At 33.6% G+C, this 17,634-nt stretch overlaps 1 protein-coding gene across 1 annotated transcript in view; it reads right to left on the reverse strand.

The window, feature by feature from the left end:
• LOC148306933 (protein APCDD1-like) overlaps positions 1 to 17,634 on the reverse strand; it is a 32,938-nt gene that overhangs the window by 9,493 nt on the left and 5,811 nt on the right. Inside the window, exon 2 of the mRNA XM_088264189.1 lies at positions 14,671 to 14,827. Within this exon, the coding sequence (XP_088120315.1) occupies positions 14,671 to 14,827 (157 nt within the window). The remainder of the gene's footprint in view (positions 1 to 14,670; positions 14,828 to 17,634) is intronic.

Here is a 17,634-nt window from a genome sequence, read left to right on the forward strand (position 1 = left end):
TTTCTAGTACACTAACTATATATGTATACTTATGCGTATTTCTTTTTTTCAAACGATAATATCTGTAGTTAAAAAAGAAGCAGAGGAAGAACGAGAAAAACTTGTGGCAAAATCAGGTGTGTCAAATACTTGACGCGGCCGGGCAGGAGTCGAAATAATCGGCGGGTGTGTATGAGGAGTTGCATGAATGTGGAAGAGGCGAAAAATGTTTGCAAAGACAGGGTGGTCTGGTGTTCTATTCTCTCTGCCTACCCTTGCGGGGAAGCAGCGTGATGGGTAGTTAATTAGTTAGTTGACAATAATATCGCCATGGAGCGAATATGTGGAGCGAATGGATAACGAGAGAATGACTAAGAAACTAAATGTGGCGAATGTGAGAGGGAGAACAGAATGAAGAGGGCCGAAAAAGACTTGGCATGATCAGATCAATTGAAATGTAAAATCTAGTGGTGTCTAACGTCTGCGTAATCGGAGGGCACGTATGACTAGACGTATGGATGTGAAGGAAGCGAGGAGTGTTCGTCAGGACAGAAGAGTGTGGCGTTCGACGAAACGCCGTGACAGTAGTCGACGAAACGCCGTGACAGTAGTCGTAGTTTCTATATTAAAATATTGAGACAAAACATTGAGAAATATAATACATATTTACCACAAACAATATATGTTCTTCCAGTTTCAGAAATTTGTGAAGTTTATTGCATATATAGCTTGCTCAAAAAGCCAGCCAAATGCCAGGTCATAAGCCCTAGGATGCCCAGACTCTTTGTATCATATAGACGATGGATTTTTCATCTTAGGATAAGACACCTATTGTATTGATTTTTCATCCGTAGGGTGAAAGCGCCGTGGAGTAAATAATAAATAAAATATATTCTAATAAAATATGTTACATTGGTATCAACACTGACTTGGTTTCCCGTACGTTATTTATTTTAAACGCGCCAGCACTCTATGGATCTTTCAGAATCAAAACTAATGGGTTCCTTTTGAGTAATTTATAATCCCCAAACAAACAGGAATCTATTATCCTCATAGTCAGAACTGAGTCCGGCAGTGTATACAAAGCGATGAAACTAAAAGACGAGTCTAATATCGTAACTCCAAGCCCTCTGAAGACACTGCAGTCACTTTAAAGAAATCACAATGTACTATATATTAAATAACATGTTGTTTTTTATCAGTATTTAAACAAGCGCAATGCGATGGATTCAAACTTGGTCATTTAAACTATTAATATCTTTGTTACATTGGTTACCTTCTGGTTTTAGAAAATTAATTAGGTTAGTAAAAATAACTCAAGCGGAGAAACCCACATTTGTGAAGTATTTAGACACACTCAAAATATTGTAAATAAAATGATCTGATGTTGCGATATCCCTAAAAATCAACGGTTTACTGCATACATTTTGTATGTTAAAAGCATTGTTAACTTTATTCGAATTCGAACCCTTATCCGCAACCCAGTGGTGCATAGGGCACTGCATCATATAAACGCAGTGTTATCTTGATCGTTAACACACGAAGGAAAGGTGATCAGCCCTCCACTTCAGGTACCAGTCCAAGGTAATATTGAATAAATATTAAAGTGAAAAAATCAATAATATTTATTAGACCCCCCTCTGGGAATCGAACCCGGGACCTCCAGAACGGTAGCCGAGCGTGAGGTAGCTGACCATTACACTACGGAGGCGGACTAACTTTATGGTAAGGTAATAAACACTCTCCTTATCATTCATCGTTAACTTCGTGTAATACCACTTAAAAATGGTATTACATGAACAATGAATGATACGGAGAGTGTAGGTTTACTGTTTGTCTAAGGCAGTCGCTTCTGCGGGTGGTTTCTTAGTTCAGCCTGTTTCAAGCTCAGCCCGCGCTTAATGCTCGTAAAATTGCGTGATAATCCACGATGATGGGGCGTGAAATCAATTTGGAAGTCGGTAGAAGATCGCTTTCTGTACGGAGCCGTGCACCTTTCGTTATTCGGTTACGGTACTTCACGGGATTTGATTTATTTTGAGCTCCAAATCTTCTGACGAGATGGTGACACCTGATAGACGTTTGAATAAGCCGGGTTTAACGCTCGGTTCAGCGGATTAAAACGCGGCAAAGTGCAATGGTCGACTTCTTGGAATGGATTTTAAGGAAAGCACAAAAAATGGGTAGAAAAACCACGAAACCAGCTGAATTAATTTCAACTCGTGTAATTATTTAAATATTGAAACCTTCCAACTTAGTAAAAGTGACAAGTTTTACAAAAGTAAAATCGCTAACTTCAATCTGTACGTGATCATTTTTTTATCCATTGATATTCTTACTATGTTCAGCCTCGTATTACTTTGGTTTAGTACCTAAATAGAAAAGAAAGAAAAAATCTCATTTTTTATGTCTAATTCTACAATCTTCATGAAGCATAGATTGAAATCTATAAAACAACAAGACAATCGTAAATGTCTCATGGCGGACAGCGTGCTTCTTGAAAATTCCGTCACTTTGAATTTTCAATATTTAGAATTACATATGCTACGGCTTTTACGTTCAGCAGATGGCGCTGCCATTGAAAATGCCAATTAAAAAATGTTTGCTGAAAAAACATGTAAAAATACCTAAAAACATGTATTTAACCTGTCACAGGTAAAAATATTTGTAAACAACTCCTATATCCAAATTCTGGGAGGTAGGCATATAACCGTGCTTCATTTTATTGAGAATCATTTTAAGAAATATCAAATATTTAATTAAAGTCATATTCTTGGTCAGGGTGCCTTATGCACCAAATGCGTACAGACCATAAGTATGTTTTGTGGTAGAATATAAAAATCAAGTCACTACCTCCAAAAACCAAAAGAAGGCAAGACTTGCTTCAATAAATTTGTCTGTCTTGTAGGGCTCTCCTTATCATCTATTCATTGGTGCCCAGCCGATAATCGATTTCTAATTTCTAATTATGTGACAGAAATGCCGACCGAATGAAATCCCAATTAACTAAAACAAACAGTGAACAAGATGCAATAAACATGGAGAGAGATATAAAGAGCGGAGAATGCTTTTGAGAACATCGGGTCGCGTAATAAAATTAGATAACCCCCAACATCAAGCATCGCCGCTGCGGTCGCTGGACCAAATCTAACTTAGTGATGTAACTAACCGGTTATCAGTTCGACCATTTTTGTGTCTGAATTATTCTCTTATTTTGTTTATTTTAAGTCGTCTCAAGTCTCATACTTATAAGAAGTTATAATTCAGTACGTACATAATGCTTTTCACAGTACCGACCCGGTTCATATGCATTTCATAGTGTGAAAGGGAAAGAACTGCACGTAAACAAAACATTTTTACATTTTTCAAAAAAAATTGTTTTAAATGTGCGAAATAGCGAATTGTGCGAAAGTAGAATATGCGAAAGATGAGGTTCGCCTGTTATTTCGAATTTCGTGGGAATGGCATTCCATGCTTTCAAGCCTGGTACAGCAAATAATAATAATATATTTTTAATAATTAACGAGGCCCCATTGTTGTAAAATAATGATTTGAATGATTTGAAAAATAAATGGGTTTTTAGTTTTTTTCCAAAAAATCATCCTCCTCTCGGTGTTTCGTGAAAGTGGAACTGTTGGTGGAAGAGTATTCCGTTCCATCGGGCTCTCAACGACAAAGGCACGCTTGCTGAATTTATCTCGCTGGTAAAATCGCTTTACCCATTGCAGTTGCTATATTAATTTAATATAACAGTAATTATAATTTAATATAACAGAGTTGATTAAACTTTAGGTTCAAAGTTACAATTTCTCGTATTATAAGTAGAAAAATATAGTGAATAGTATATGGTGTGTGTACAGATACATTAGAGCCAATGTATACGTTCCGATTTATCTAATGTTTCAGCTAATTTGTAATCGCGTGAACTTTGTGAAAGTCGGTTACGCACATCACTAACGGACTCCCGCGGATAAAATCTTGTCCAATCAAAGCGAGGCATTCAAATACCGCCGCGCGCGCTCCAAACAATGTCAGACACTTGTCAAATATTTGAAAAGGCGGGAAGCGCCTCTTTTTTTCAGCTTCTAAATAAACAAATTAAAATCTGGTTACAAACTTTGAATGTTTATAACCTGGGGAAAGAAATGTACAGTTTAAGTAGGTACGTGAACGAAATATTAATATTTTCTAGAAAATTGTGTAGGCATGCGATGGGGATTTCAGAATTTAATGTGTATAATGTGTATACCTAGATATATTTAAACTTGTAGGAAGATTTTTAAATTAAATATTTAAGATTAGAAAGCCTGTGTTATTTGATCGAGACAATATAGTTGGTGTAGCATTTGTACTGATGAAATAAACAAACGTTACCTAACTTATCATTCATTATCTGGCTAACAAAATTTTAACTAGCTAATCATCGTGCTGCTTTCTTCCAGCCGTAGGCAGAGAGAATAAAACGCCACACCGATCTATATTTGCAAACAATATTCGCCTCTTCCACATTCATGCATCCCCCGCATTATCCCGACTCCTGACCTGACCGCATTGAAGTATTTGAAATACTCGATCATGCCAAGCTTTCCTCAGTTTTCCTCTGCTACTCTATTTTCATCTACATTTACTTCATTCATCTGTTTTACTATTCTTTATTGACTCTTTCGATTAACGTGCCCAAACCATCTCATAATTAATCGATAATATTGGGATAGTATTCGTTACTTTTTCTAGGTTATTTTTTCATTCCAGATCATGTTTTTGATAGCAAATTGTCAAAAACAATATCAGGAGCTAGAAAACTGCTTTAAGCTACCAATTTTTTTCACTGGTCAGCGATAACGAATCAAATTTAAAAATCCAATTAAGCAACGATACTTTCAAAAGAAGTCATAACTTAATTCGATCATTGGATGATAGGAATTTATGGGATGATAACGTTCACCAAATATGTGAAAGTGGATCAGTCAGAAGTTGGAAAATCGCCATAGTTGAATGAAAATATTTGAGAATTTTGATGATCTATGTTTTATGTTTACTATTGTTAAAAAATTGTAGTAGTTTTTTTGTAACCTTCATGAAAATTTAGTTCATTTTCGGTTTTGACCTTCTTGGTCATGTCAGAATATGGAGGGCTTATTGTTTTTTAATTTGAACTAATATATTTTCTAACCAACCAATAACAGTACATTATGAATGAACGAGGTTCGTTCCTTTTGAGATGTTATCTTAAAACGTAGATAAACTGTGTCTACTGTGTCTGCGATAATATACGAGTTTACAAACTGTTTTTTTCTTTCTTCCTACTTTTCACTCTGCTTAATATTACTATCTCTGTCTCCTTAACAAACACGAAACAATGACTGAATAATTACGTTTATCTGTCGGTTCTTTTTACTTACTTTGTTGATATTGGTTTATGGCAGCAACGCGATGTTTCGTTTAAAGGGTGCGAGTATTTTTGCCTAGAATTTTCACTCATGAATTACATGAAATTATAGTAACTTCAAACATAAAGAGCAGATCTACTCACGAGTAGACATAGTTGAAGCCTTGAGTAGGGACATGATAAACGGTGTTGCATAAGCCGTAGGTAGATTTCAGAATCACTTGGACGTTAGGAAATAAGAAAAAATCGTTTAAAGGGTTTTTAAGCCAATTCTTCAAACAGTCATTAACATATTATTTTTTTTACTTATCAACAAAGGTGAAGAAGAATTTGGAAGTCTAAGCATTTACGGGGCTTACGACCGTCATAGGCTGGTTTAAGTGATCACTTTACACATGTGTAACATTCACTAATTCAACCTTGATTGACAACCACACTACCCAATTTTCGGAACCCTAGTTATATTGATCAAACTCGTAACACAGTTCATGTGAACTCACTACCGACATCTATGTTGGAATAGGTAAATCTTATATTGAGCAAAGAATCTTTCTATTCATATGTTATGTCCGAATCTTGGATTATATTGATATGATATTACATATGAGCCCCGCCTGAAAACACAATTTTAACTTTTGTATGTAGCTTATAACTTGACCATTTTTTTTTTTACATTTTGAGTGTCCACATACTTGTTCACAAATCTGAGAATCAAGATTTCTGAACAATTATTTGGATACCTTTAAAATGTTGTATGTATGCAATTATCTCGGGTAGGTACTTTTGATACATGTAGGATTTTCATATAGGCCTAGTTAGTTAGGTATCAATTTTATAAACTGGCCAGTAATCAATAATCGCATACCAGGCCATATTTCAAGAAACTGTTTGCAAAACATTCAAACAAACTAAAAAAAAAACATTCATCTATGGTATTTTTTTTTTTTTTTTAAATTACCTAACGTCTAAGTGACTCTGAAATCTAGCTACGGCTTATGCAACACCGCTTATCATGTACCTACTCAGGCTTCAACCTTAAGCTTCATAGCCTATGCCTACTCGTGAGTGGATTTACTCTTTATGTTTAAAGTGACTATAATGTGATGTAATTCATGAGTGAAAATTTTTGGCTAAAACACTCGAAAATTCGATCATACGATGCGTTTAAATTTGAATACTAGGCCATGTTTCAAGATACTGCTTGCAAAACATTCAAACTCAAAACTTTCGTTGTCTTTGGTCTCATTTCAAAATTCGAGCATACAATTCGTTCGAATTTTAAATTCGAGACGACAATTCGTTCGAATTTTAAATTCGAGACGACTCTGTCCCTGACGCCGACTCCCGACCACTCACGACAAAGGAATGCCAACGGTAGCGCTCTCGAGCCCCTAGCTCGTCCGGCATGCCGCGCGCCGCGCGACGTGCAGATATCGCGGGGCGAGTGAGTGATTAAGATTTAAATTTGGAATAAGGATCAAATATAAATTTAGAAGAAAAAAAACTCAGTTTCAGCTTCGAATATTCAAATATACACTGGACACTCTTTTTATGTAGTGGATGCGTTCCATGCAATACCGTATAAAAAGTATACTCAAATAATATAAAGTTATAGTTTAAATTTGGAATAAGGCTTTAATTTAAATTTAGAAGAAAAAAAAACTCCGTTTCAGCTTCGAATATTCAAACATACACTGGACACTCTTTTTATGCAGTGGATGCGTACCATGTAATACCGTAAAAAATATACTCAAATGATATTGCTAACTAACCATCATTCCACTTTCCCGCAGGGGTAGGCAGAAAAATACAACGCCAGACCAATCTGTCTTCTTTAAACAATCTTAGCCTCTTCCATGTTCATGTATTGCCTCATATACACCCTCCAATCTTCAATTCAATTAAATTAAATACAATTTATTTATTTATAATTAACATACAAATTACAAACTTCAAATTTAAAGCGTTTACATTTACATTTAAGTTACTAGAGATGTCATTAGTTTTCAGCGATTATGATTAGTAATTATTTGAGAAATAAAACCGCAATAAACCAGGTTAAAATTTATTCGGTCTTCATCAAAGCAACCGTTCACGAAAGCAATAATTATATATTACATACACATATCCGTGCGGTGAGGTAGAACAAAGCAATATTCTGGGTGATCAACCATGGCTTTTTCATACGATCACAATGATAATTTATTGAATTAACGCCCTGGAGACCTGATCATATTGTGATTTAGGCAATCGCCATGGATCTTCCTTGAAATATATCTTGAGGAAGACCAAAGAATTTATGGATGCTACAGAAAGATAATGATTCGAAAGCATGGCCTAGGTGACGTTGTCTTTGATAGAAGGATCTATAGACTGAAGACGAGGAGAGCTGACCCCAACAATCTACAAAGACGATAAGTTGGGATGGAGCCAGGAGTAAGAAGGAAGTCTAGAGACCTGGTCGTCAAGAATACGCGAAGATAAATGGCGAATCTAACTTATTATATTACTTGTAAGTAATTATGGTAGAAAGAATTCTACCATACCAATAGAAATTTGAATATAAAAAATCGTCAAAAAGAGCAGTAACTATTATCTATTAAAAATTTAGACAAAAAAGGTCTAATTTAGCAAGAAAAAAAAGTACTTAAAGTAAAAGTAAAATACTTTTTCATACTTTGTTGAATCTAAGCAAGCTTTTCTTCCTGGGTACATCCCAACTTATCGTCTTCGTAGACTGCTGGAGCAAGCTCTTCTCGTCTTCAGGTTGTAGGTTCTTCTATCATACACAACGTCACGTAGGCCATGCCATCGAATCATGTTACCTTTCTGTAGCATCTACTTATGTATGTTGAATCTAAAGGAACATATGTTGACATTATTTTGTTCGTAGAGATTTATACCGGTTTATCGGCAAATAAATACTGACTGTCAACTAGTTGTTATGGTCAGCGAAAAGACCGATAAGTCAGTCGGCTTTGTCGAATAATGCTGATTAGTTGACGTATCTCTAAAACTTATTTCTTTAAATATGATAAATTATGTACTAAACGATTTCTCTTGTAATTTTTATGAGAAAGCAAATAGATTATTGATTTTAGAAATGGCGTAATAAAGTTTAAATAATTTGTGTGCAAAAAAAAAATGGATTCTCATAACTAACTGTTACCTATACCAATCATCTCCATGAGTAGAAAAACTTGTTCAGAGCTCGTTGAAGCGGTCGTAAAATCTGTTAAAGTACCTTAACTGAATCATTATTTGTTATACAAGTTTGTTTTTATGTTTATAGCTACGGGCAGTGTTTTTCTGATATGTCAGTCAGGCTTGTTGATGGAGCGTCGACCATCGACAGTAACCCTCCAACGCCCCCGAGATATCGATTATCCTTCGCGTTAAGTTATAAATTAAGAAGACCCCACTGAATAGAAATGTTGATCGACAAAGTAATGACAATGATGATAAATAAGATTTTTTAACAATCAATAAATTACGTTACATGTTTTTTTACGGTTTTTACTCAATGTATGTATTACTTTCATAGTACATATGTTGAATTTGTGTGCGATGATATTTTACATAAAAGAAACTTACATTGTTCAAAGGAAAGATACCATATAGGTATTTTAATAAATATGAACTACAATATTAATAAAGTTTTTTTTCAATATTCTTAATGTATGTATAAAAAACATAAGACGCCTACAAGTTTTGGAAAAAATCTATTTTCACAAGTGATTTTTTCTCCAATTTATTTTAAATTTGTTTTTTTTTATTGTTTCCAGTTTAAAGTCAAGTCAAGTTTTTCAAATAATTTATAAATAATGGAATGAAATTGATTTTTTTAAATAGTTTTTTTTTTTACCATAAGTATATGTAATGGTGGTCCATAGCAACAAAGGAATATCTTTCGGCGAAACAAACTAGTATATTGAAATAATTATACGACTGTGATAGGAAAAATATCATAAAATTAGGATCAGGTAAAGAGTTGAGGGGGAGAAAAAATTATTTGAATGGATAAAATTAAATGGTGCATATTTAGAGTTACAATTATGAATAGTAACGTTTCAGACGTTTTAAGTAGGTGCATGGGTTGTCAAAAAAGTGCATTTTTCAAGAAGAAAAATAATTTATTCCATAGTCTGGCAGCTTGGACAAAAATTAAAAAAAACTGAATGATGAGTTTTGTCAGGTAAAAGATAGTATATTCCTCTAAAATGTTTGTTTATGTCATATTTGGTTGGTGTTTAATAAGTAATTACATTTTGTGTATTTTTACTAAAAACGCCAAAGAAAACTATTTCTCACCCCGTACATCGTATTGTTACACAAAGTACATATACAATAAAATTTACATCTAATTCTAAGCATAAAATTAATCAACATTGGTATGATGACATTTTTATTGAATTAATATCACAAGATGCGGGCGGCGCAGGGTTAAATTGATCGAAATCGGGCAGTAATTTCTAGTTGCGCTTCAAATTCGACCAATCATCTCGTTCGTCCAACTACAATGTGTAGTTAACCGAAATAGATTTCTCCCGAACGAAAGACGATTGTTCTGTTTATTTTTCAATCGTTTAAATACATTACAAAACATACATCCCATATATAATTACATTCAACAGAATGTATGCTTACTATACGGTGTGTATACTGTCTTGTATGCATACATTCACATTTAGTAGGTGTATGGTTTTTTAACTTTATTAAAATTAATGGAAATATTCCCAAACTGGTTTGGGCATGTGATCGAGTGAGTGAAAAAAAGATAGTTTAACAAGACAGGCTAATTTGGTTGAGCAGAAACAGAGGAAGACCGAGGAAAACTTGGCATGATCAAGTATTTCAAACACTTGAAAGCAGTCAGGTCAGAAGTTGGAATAATCAGCGTGTGTGTATGAGATGTGTGAATGTGGAAGAGGCGAAGATTGTGTGCAAAGACATATTGGTGTGGCGTTATATTCTCTCTGCCTATCCCTACGGAGAAGCGGAGTGATGATTACTTAGTTAGTTTATATAGATGTCTTAATATTATTGATTATAAAGCGCCCTTCAGGTCACGAAAGCGGCGATATTTAAATTGGCCATACTTATTTTTGCAATTTTTTTATCATACCGTTTTGTGTGTTTGAAATACATTTTTTCCTTTATTTTCAGAAAAATATTTTCAGAATATTTTTTGAAAAGTAAACATCGTTTCTATGATATTGAATGCCGATTATTATCAATAAAAACACCAAAAAAACAGTAAAAAAATACACTTAAAATATATATTGTAACGTTTAATTCAAGTTTAAAATATTGAAATCGAGTCCTTTATAACAGAATTTAAACGATAATTGAATAAAAATAACAAATACATAATACAATAAATAATTAGCCTGAAAAAATAATGGTTTAGATCTTCAGTACCTACCTGTACAATGATCATTATTTTCCGAAAAACTACTTGAATATACTTGAGTATAAAGACAGAGTGGTGTGGCGTTCGATTCTCTCTGCCTACCCCTGCGGGGAAGCGGCGTGATGGTTAGTTAGTTAGTTTAGTACTTGAATATTATGCATCCCTGTATTCAGAAGTACCTACGTAATCTGAATAAATAAAATATTTGCATCGTTCCAGAAACTTGTTCCACATAAACAATTTAAGAACGTTAAACAAACAGACCGCCCTCGCCTTAAACCGTTCCATTGTTCTTATAAAAAAAAAACGAAAAAAAAACGAACGCTTTTTGTTCCTCATTTAAATTTCGGATTCCGCGCCGGCCGGCCTAACGAAATGCAAATCGGGGATAGTTGGTGGACGTTCGAGTCTTTTCCATTGTCAAGAGGCGATATAAATCTTACCCGAGACATTCGGGCCAAGACTGCGAGCCGAAGATTGACATTCAATGGCCAAAAAAAAAATGAAAAAAAATATCAAAATAGTCGAGAATGGAACGTAACCCTGAAATCTATTTTGTCATGCTGGTTTGTTGGTTTTTTTTTCAACCTTAAAAATATTTTATAAGTAAACATATAAATTCACTTTTTCAGCGTATCTAAATACTTGTACACAGATCTATGTTTTCTCCATTTAAGAGTAATTTTTTTTTATGACATCTCAACATAGATGAAGAAGAATATTGAAGTGTAGGTATTTACAGTGTGCATAAGACCGGTAAATATCCAGACTTCCATACTCTTCTTCATCAAGGTTGATATGTCAAAAAAAATGTAAAAATTACACAAAATAGTGTAACCCCAGATTTGTGAATAAATATATAGACACACTCAAAATGTTGTAAATTAAAATACTGGCCAAATAACAAGCTGCTTAAAAATTAAAAATCATGTTTTCAGACGTTTCTCGGTATGTAAATATAATTCGGGGTTCGGGTCTTGCATTCATCAAAATAAAAGGGTCTTTGATAAATAAAAGCTTTCTCAATCCAACATAGATGGTTGTTGTGAACTCATATGTACTGTGGCATAAGATTGATGGTATTATTGGAATTTAAAAAAATTGAGAAGTGTGGCTGTCAATCATGGGTAGGATGGTGAATATTGCACTATGTAAAGTGATCACGTAACCAGCCTATGACAGGTAAATACCAGGCCTTGTAAATACCCAGATTTCCATATTCTTCTTCACTTATGTTGAGATGTCAAAAAAAGGAAAAATATTAATAGCTGGTTTATGTAAAATATTTAATATTTCTTCCTTATGTTTGTTCACGGGAAATTTTTAGGATTTTTAATACATTAATTAGAATTTGGTTTCCGAACTTTGAAATATATTTAACGACGTAAAGCAGAAACATGTTATTAAAAAGAGGACTCTGATATTGATTTATTAAAATGATAATTTAGAATCATCTTAAAACGTACCTGCTAACAAGGCGAGGCGAAAACCAAAGGCTGTCAAATGTTTTTCGAGATATCGGTTTTTAAAATACAAAAGTAAAACAGAAGTGTTAAGTATATAAATTACCTAGCAGTTTCACTTATTCAATCCGATTTGAAACTTCATAATTACGAAAGAATTTTAATAAATCAAAGTTTTTATCAGCATTTTTAGTAATTAGTTACAACTTCAGGTTATTTCTTGTTATATTTTACGAAGATAAGGCTTTAATATGTAACCCTGATTTTAGAAAAGTAAGAAAAATAAATCATCATGCCTTAAAATATCGGTTTTAAAATACAAAAATAAATTAAATGTGCCACTCAAGATCTTTTTCATTAAAAATATTCATTCTTAAAAACTATCGATATTTAATCTGAGTTAATATTAGATAAATACAATAATCAGAGATGTATTTTATTTAATAAAACCATTGGATTTAAGGTATAAATCTTGCCCATATAAATTTGAACCCTAGATTAATAAAATAACCAACGAAAATAATTGTTAATTGTTGATTAAATAATAAAATCTTAATCGTATTAATGAAAAATGTACATTAGGAAGGTACTTTGAAGTAGGGGGCGCGTAATGACGCTAACATTGTTAACTAACTAACCATCACGCCGCTTCCCCGCAGGGGTAGGCAGAGAGAATAGAGCGCCACACCACTCTGTCCTTGCACGTTCATGCATCTCCTCATACATACCCGCCGATTGTTACGACTCCTAACCTGACCACTTTCAAGTATTTGGCATACCTGATCGTGCCATGTTTTTCTCGGTCTTCCTCTGCTTCTTTTCCCACTAACATTCGCCTCATAAATTTCTTTTACCGTTCTTTCCTCACTCATTCGTTTGACATGTCCAAACCATCTCAACACACCTTTCTTAATTTTAGCCATAATGTTTTTCTCAACTTTGCATTCCTTCCTTATTTCATTACACTATTCGTACATATATCATACATCGTTTTGTCGCACATTCTTTTGAGAGATCGCATTTCGACTGCATTCAGTCTACTTTCATCCTTCTTTTGCCAACTCCATGTTTCACTTCCATACATTAGAGTTGGAACCAGGGATCCGTTGTGCACTGCCAGTTTAGCTTCCGCTGATAGGTTTTTGATAGGAATCGTCATTTTACCGTCTTAAATTTAACGATAGTTCAGTATTCTGGGATTAAAGGCCATATAATGAGAGCACAGAACTAAGCATTGCCTTTTACACCATTGGGTGCTGCCAACAAAATATGTAAGAGAAAATAGGTTGTTTTTACTTTTCGACATTTAAGAACAATATTTTTTCCGAAACAACGTTTGACATTCGCTGGAAAACCCTGTAGACATTCAACGTTCGCGCGCAGGTACGACTTACCCCATCTCTCGTATACAACTTTTTGCCTTATATTACGATTTATATTGGTATAAAGAATATGCATTATTCATCGAGACTGGTTTCGCGAAAGGACAACCCGGTTTGAGAAACAAGTGTCGTTTAACTTATGATTAATTTCATGCAGGAACGGATGAGATGGGAGGGTTTTTCAATCAAAGAACTTCATGAAAGAGGAAATTGAAAGACTTGTTGGCATTTAATGTAACAATCAGACCCTTTCAAGTGAAGAATAATTAATGTTTTGTCATAAATGAAGCTTCTATTTTAATATTTCGTAAATATATTGCGAAAACTGGTCTTTTCAATTTATGAATTTTTGAGATCTGACTGCAAAACGCTGTACGACAGATGTTAGTAAAGTGATATAAGGAAAGAATGCAAGGCTAAGATAAACGTTGTAGATAAAATTTAGAAAGATATTTATAACATTTTGAGTGTGTCTAAGCACTTGTTCACAAATCTGGATTATCTTCAATTACAGGAGTTATTTTTCATATTATTTTTTGACATCTCATCAAAGATAAAGAAGAATATGGAAGTCTAGGCGTTTGCGGGGCTAACGACCGTCATAGGCTGGTTTAAGTGATCGCCTTACACACGTGTAACATGCACCAATTCTATCCATTATTGACAACCACACTACTCAAATTCTTGGAAGTTCTATAAATATGAGCCAATTTTAAAACATTGTTCTTGAATTACTAGAACTTCACAAGAGACATCTATTGGTGAGATGGTTTGAGCATGTGAATCGAATGAGTGAAAAAAGAACGGTTAAACAAATTTATGAGGCTAATTTTTTAGGAAATAGAAGCAGATAAAGACTAAGCAAATATTGGCATGATTGAGTATTTCAATTACTTGGGAGTTGTCGGATCAAGAGGCAGAATAATCGGAGGATATGTATGAGGAGATGCATGAATGTGGAAGAGGCGAATATTGTCTCGAAAGACAGATTAGTCAGACGTTCATAAATACTAATAAATAAATAATTTAAATGCGAAAACTTACCCTTCGGACACCCATTTCCCGTGTATGTTGTCCGGGGAATCTATCACGACTGTGGCCTTTTCCAGCGCAGTTGCCCTTTTCACTGCCTGCTCACACGGGCCACCTCCGTTACTTGTGGCTGTGTTTAACCTGAAGGCATCATTTTGTGCAAAGATTCCTGAAAAATAAGAAAAAAATCTAATTAAAAAAATGGATGGCCTATTTTTATTGGACACACGACGCCATATAATGCGATTCCTTAATATGTTTATACCGAATGGGGAAGAAATTCCAACGCGTTCAAAATGAATAATTTATCTTTTAATTGATGTTTTTTTTAAATAAATTTTCCTAATAGATAATAGAAAACTGAGACGTAAATGCCATGAGTATCATCGAATATTTATGATAAAATAAGAATAAACCTATATTTTATAGATGTCTCAACAGAGACGATTCATCTATTTCTATAAGTTCGAACATCCCAGGGCTTACGACCTGACAGTGGGTGGCTTAAGTGATCACTTAATACATTGTGCGACGTTCTCAACTCTATCCATTATTGATCATGCATAAGTTTTTTCTCTCCTGTTTTAAATTTCATAAGTTGTATATATTTATGCAGTATTCTAACAATCGTATTCATATCTTAATTAGTACTGACAGGTGAAGCCGCCATCTGTTAAAAACTTTATGTAAAAAAAAACATTGTCTACTTGGAGTAAGACGGGAAAATCCCTCAAATTATTTCATATATTAATACATATACTGATATATTGTCCTTAGAATGAAAATCCAGTGATTGATACTACATTTGATTTTATTTTTATAAAGAATAAAGCTGAGGATAGGTCTGAGAATATTTGAGAAATCTAGAATAAGTCTGAGCATATTTCAAAAATATTTGTTAGGTATTGTATTTTATATTTTTATAAGAAAAATTATTAGGTCAACCTTTAAATTTCAACACGGGGATTTTTTAAATAATAATAAAATATTTGTATGTTTGTATTATCACCTATTTTTGAGAACATCTCTAATACTCAAAATAAGTCGTGTTTACATTAATAAACCCAAAAGTAGTATCATAAATTTGTTTTATTTTACAACATTTTGAGTGTGTTCAAATACTTGTTCACAAAATCTGGATTATCTCCAATTACAGGAGTTATTTTCATATTATTTTTTGACATCTCATCAAAGATGAAGAAGAATATGGAAGTCTGGGCATTAATGCCCAGACTTCCATATTCTTCTTCGTCTTTGATGAGATGTCAAAAAAAATGTTTTATTTTACATTTTAATTATCGATTTCTTAATTCGTGCTAGATCTCTATGGCACTGGTAGCCACAAATACAACACACGGATTCATAAACATACCTTTTATAAATGTTTAGTTTTCACCCAGATTGTTACGGACACAGCCGATGATATGCACAGTTCAACATTAGTCTGGTTTATTTAGAACTGAACTATATTTAAAATTTCTCAATGGACCACCATGTGGAGCAATAAAATTAATTCACGACCCCGTTGCAATGTTTTGCTTCGGTGGGAGTCAAACATTTCCTTTGATCGTATGATCACATGCTGACCCCAAACGCGAGTTCACTTATTTCTGACTAAACACGGGTATGTTTAACTGCTGGTTAAACACGGGTAGTATTTGGTTCGGTCGTTTGAATATTGTATATTTGTCTAAGTTTATGGTCGAGTTTACCACAAGCAAAGCAACCTACGTACAGGTAAAAAGTATGAGATCTGTTTTTCAAATATATCAAAGAAAATACAATTTTTTGAGTTATATTTATGTGACCATTATATTACAACACTTTTTGTTGTAAGTTCCTTCATATTTCTTATTTCTGAAAAGAAGTTTTTCTGAAATCGTATAATGGGCATGATATAGAATAATATTACGTCAATTAAAATTTTTTTTTTTGTAATGTCATCAAAAAAGCATTATCAAAATTAAATTGGTAAATATTGACATCCATGCGAAAAAAATTATAAAATAAATCTGGATTATTTGTATGGCGCCGTTTTCGTAAAATGAAGGGTTTATTGTGTTTAACATGTGTTTATTCGTGCAAAATCCTAAATTTCCTAAAGATATTCAAGGATTGCTATGAAATTATAATGTTTTTTTTATAAAAACGTCGAATACGAATGTTTTTTTAAACACTCTTAAAAATATATTTTTTACCGTAATGGCAGCGTCATCTGTTAAATGTAATAGCAATACAAGCAATTCTAAATATTGCTCAAGGCGGATAGCGTGCATCTTGTGAAGTGCTCTAACTCAGCATTTTTAATATTTTCAATTGCATTATTGTTTCATAGATTTTTAATATTTTCATTGCTTCACAAGTATTGTAAAATTAAACATATAAAAAATGTGTGCTTTTTGTTGTCTATCTTTTCTAATTAACTAGTCTGAGTCACGGCAACGCGTCGCTGGGTGTAGCTAGATTTTATAAAACTTGTACACTATTTTCAAAACCTTTTTCTCCAATGCCCATTGTACTACAATCCAGATTTGAGGGATTATTTTCAAATTTTAAAGTGAGAACCCACATAAAGAGATTCTCGTGTGAGATTAACGAGAATGGTCCAATAAACACCTGAGACGGATTGTCGCTCACGAACAATGAGCGCATTGAGAACTGTACCAACTCAATTATCGAGGGTACAAAAGGCCCTTAAAGCGCATATCCACTCATTGTCACGCTCATTCAATCAATAATGGAATAAATTATGAAAAGGCAGGATGGAGAATTGGAAAATATTGTTATTTTTGATGAATTTCTGACAGACTTGACACCTTCTTGTGGAATGGATGATAGAGTATGCCATGAATGATCAAATCGCTCTTTTGGGACAGGAAAAATGTACTTTCAGCATTTTTTGCAGTGAGCTATATTGCAGACAAAGAGTGGTGATCGATTTGATTTTATCAATGTCGATTTTACATAAATAAAGCC

This window comes from Brachycentrus maculatus, unplaced genomic scaffold (assembly GCF_059751285.1).
Source record: "Brachycentrus maculatus isolate JH-2025_06_01 unplaced genomic scaffold, ASM5975128v1 h1tg000220l, whole genome shotgun sequence".
Lineage (NCBI taxonomy): Eukaryota > Metazoa > Arthropoda > Insecta > Trichoptera > Brachycentridae > Brachycentrus > Brachycentrus maculatus.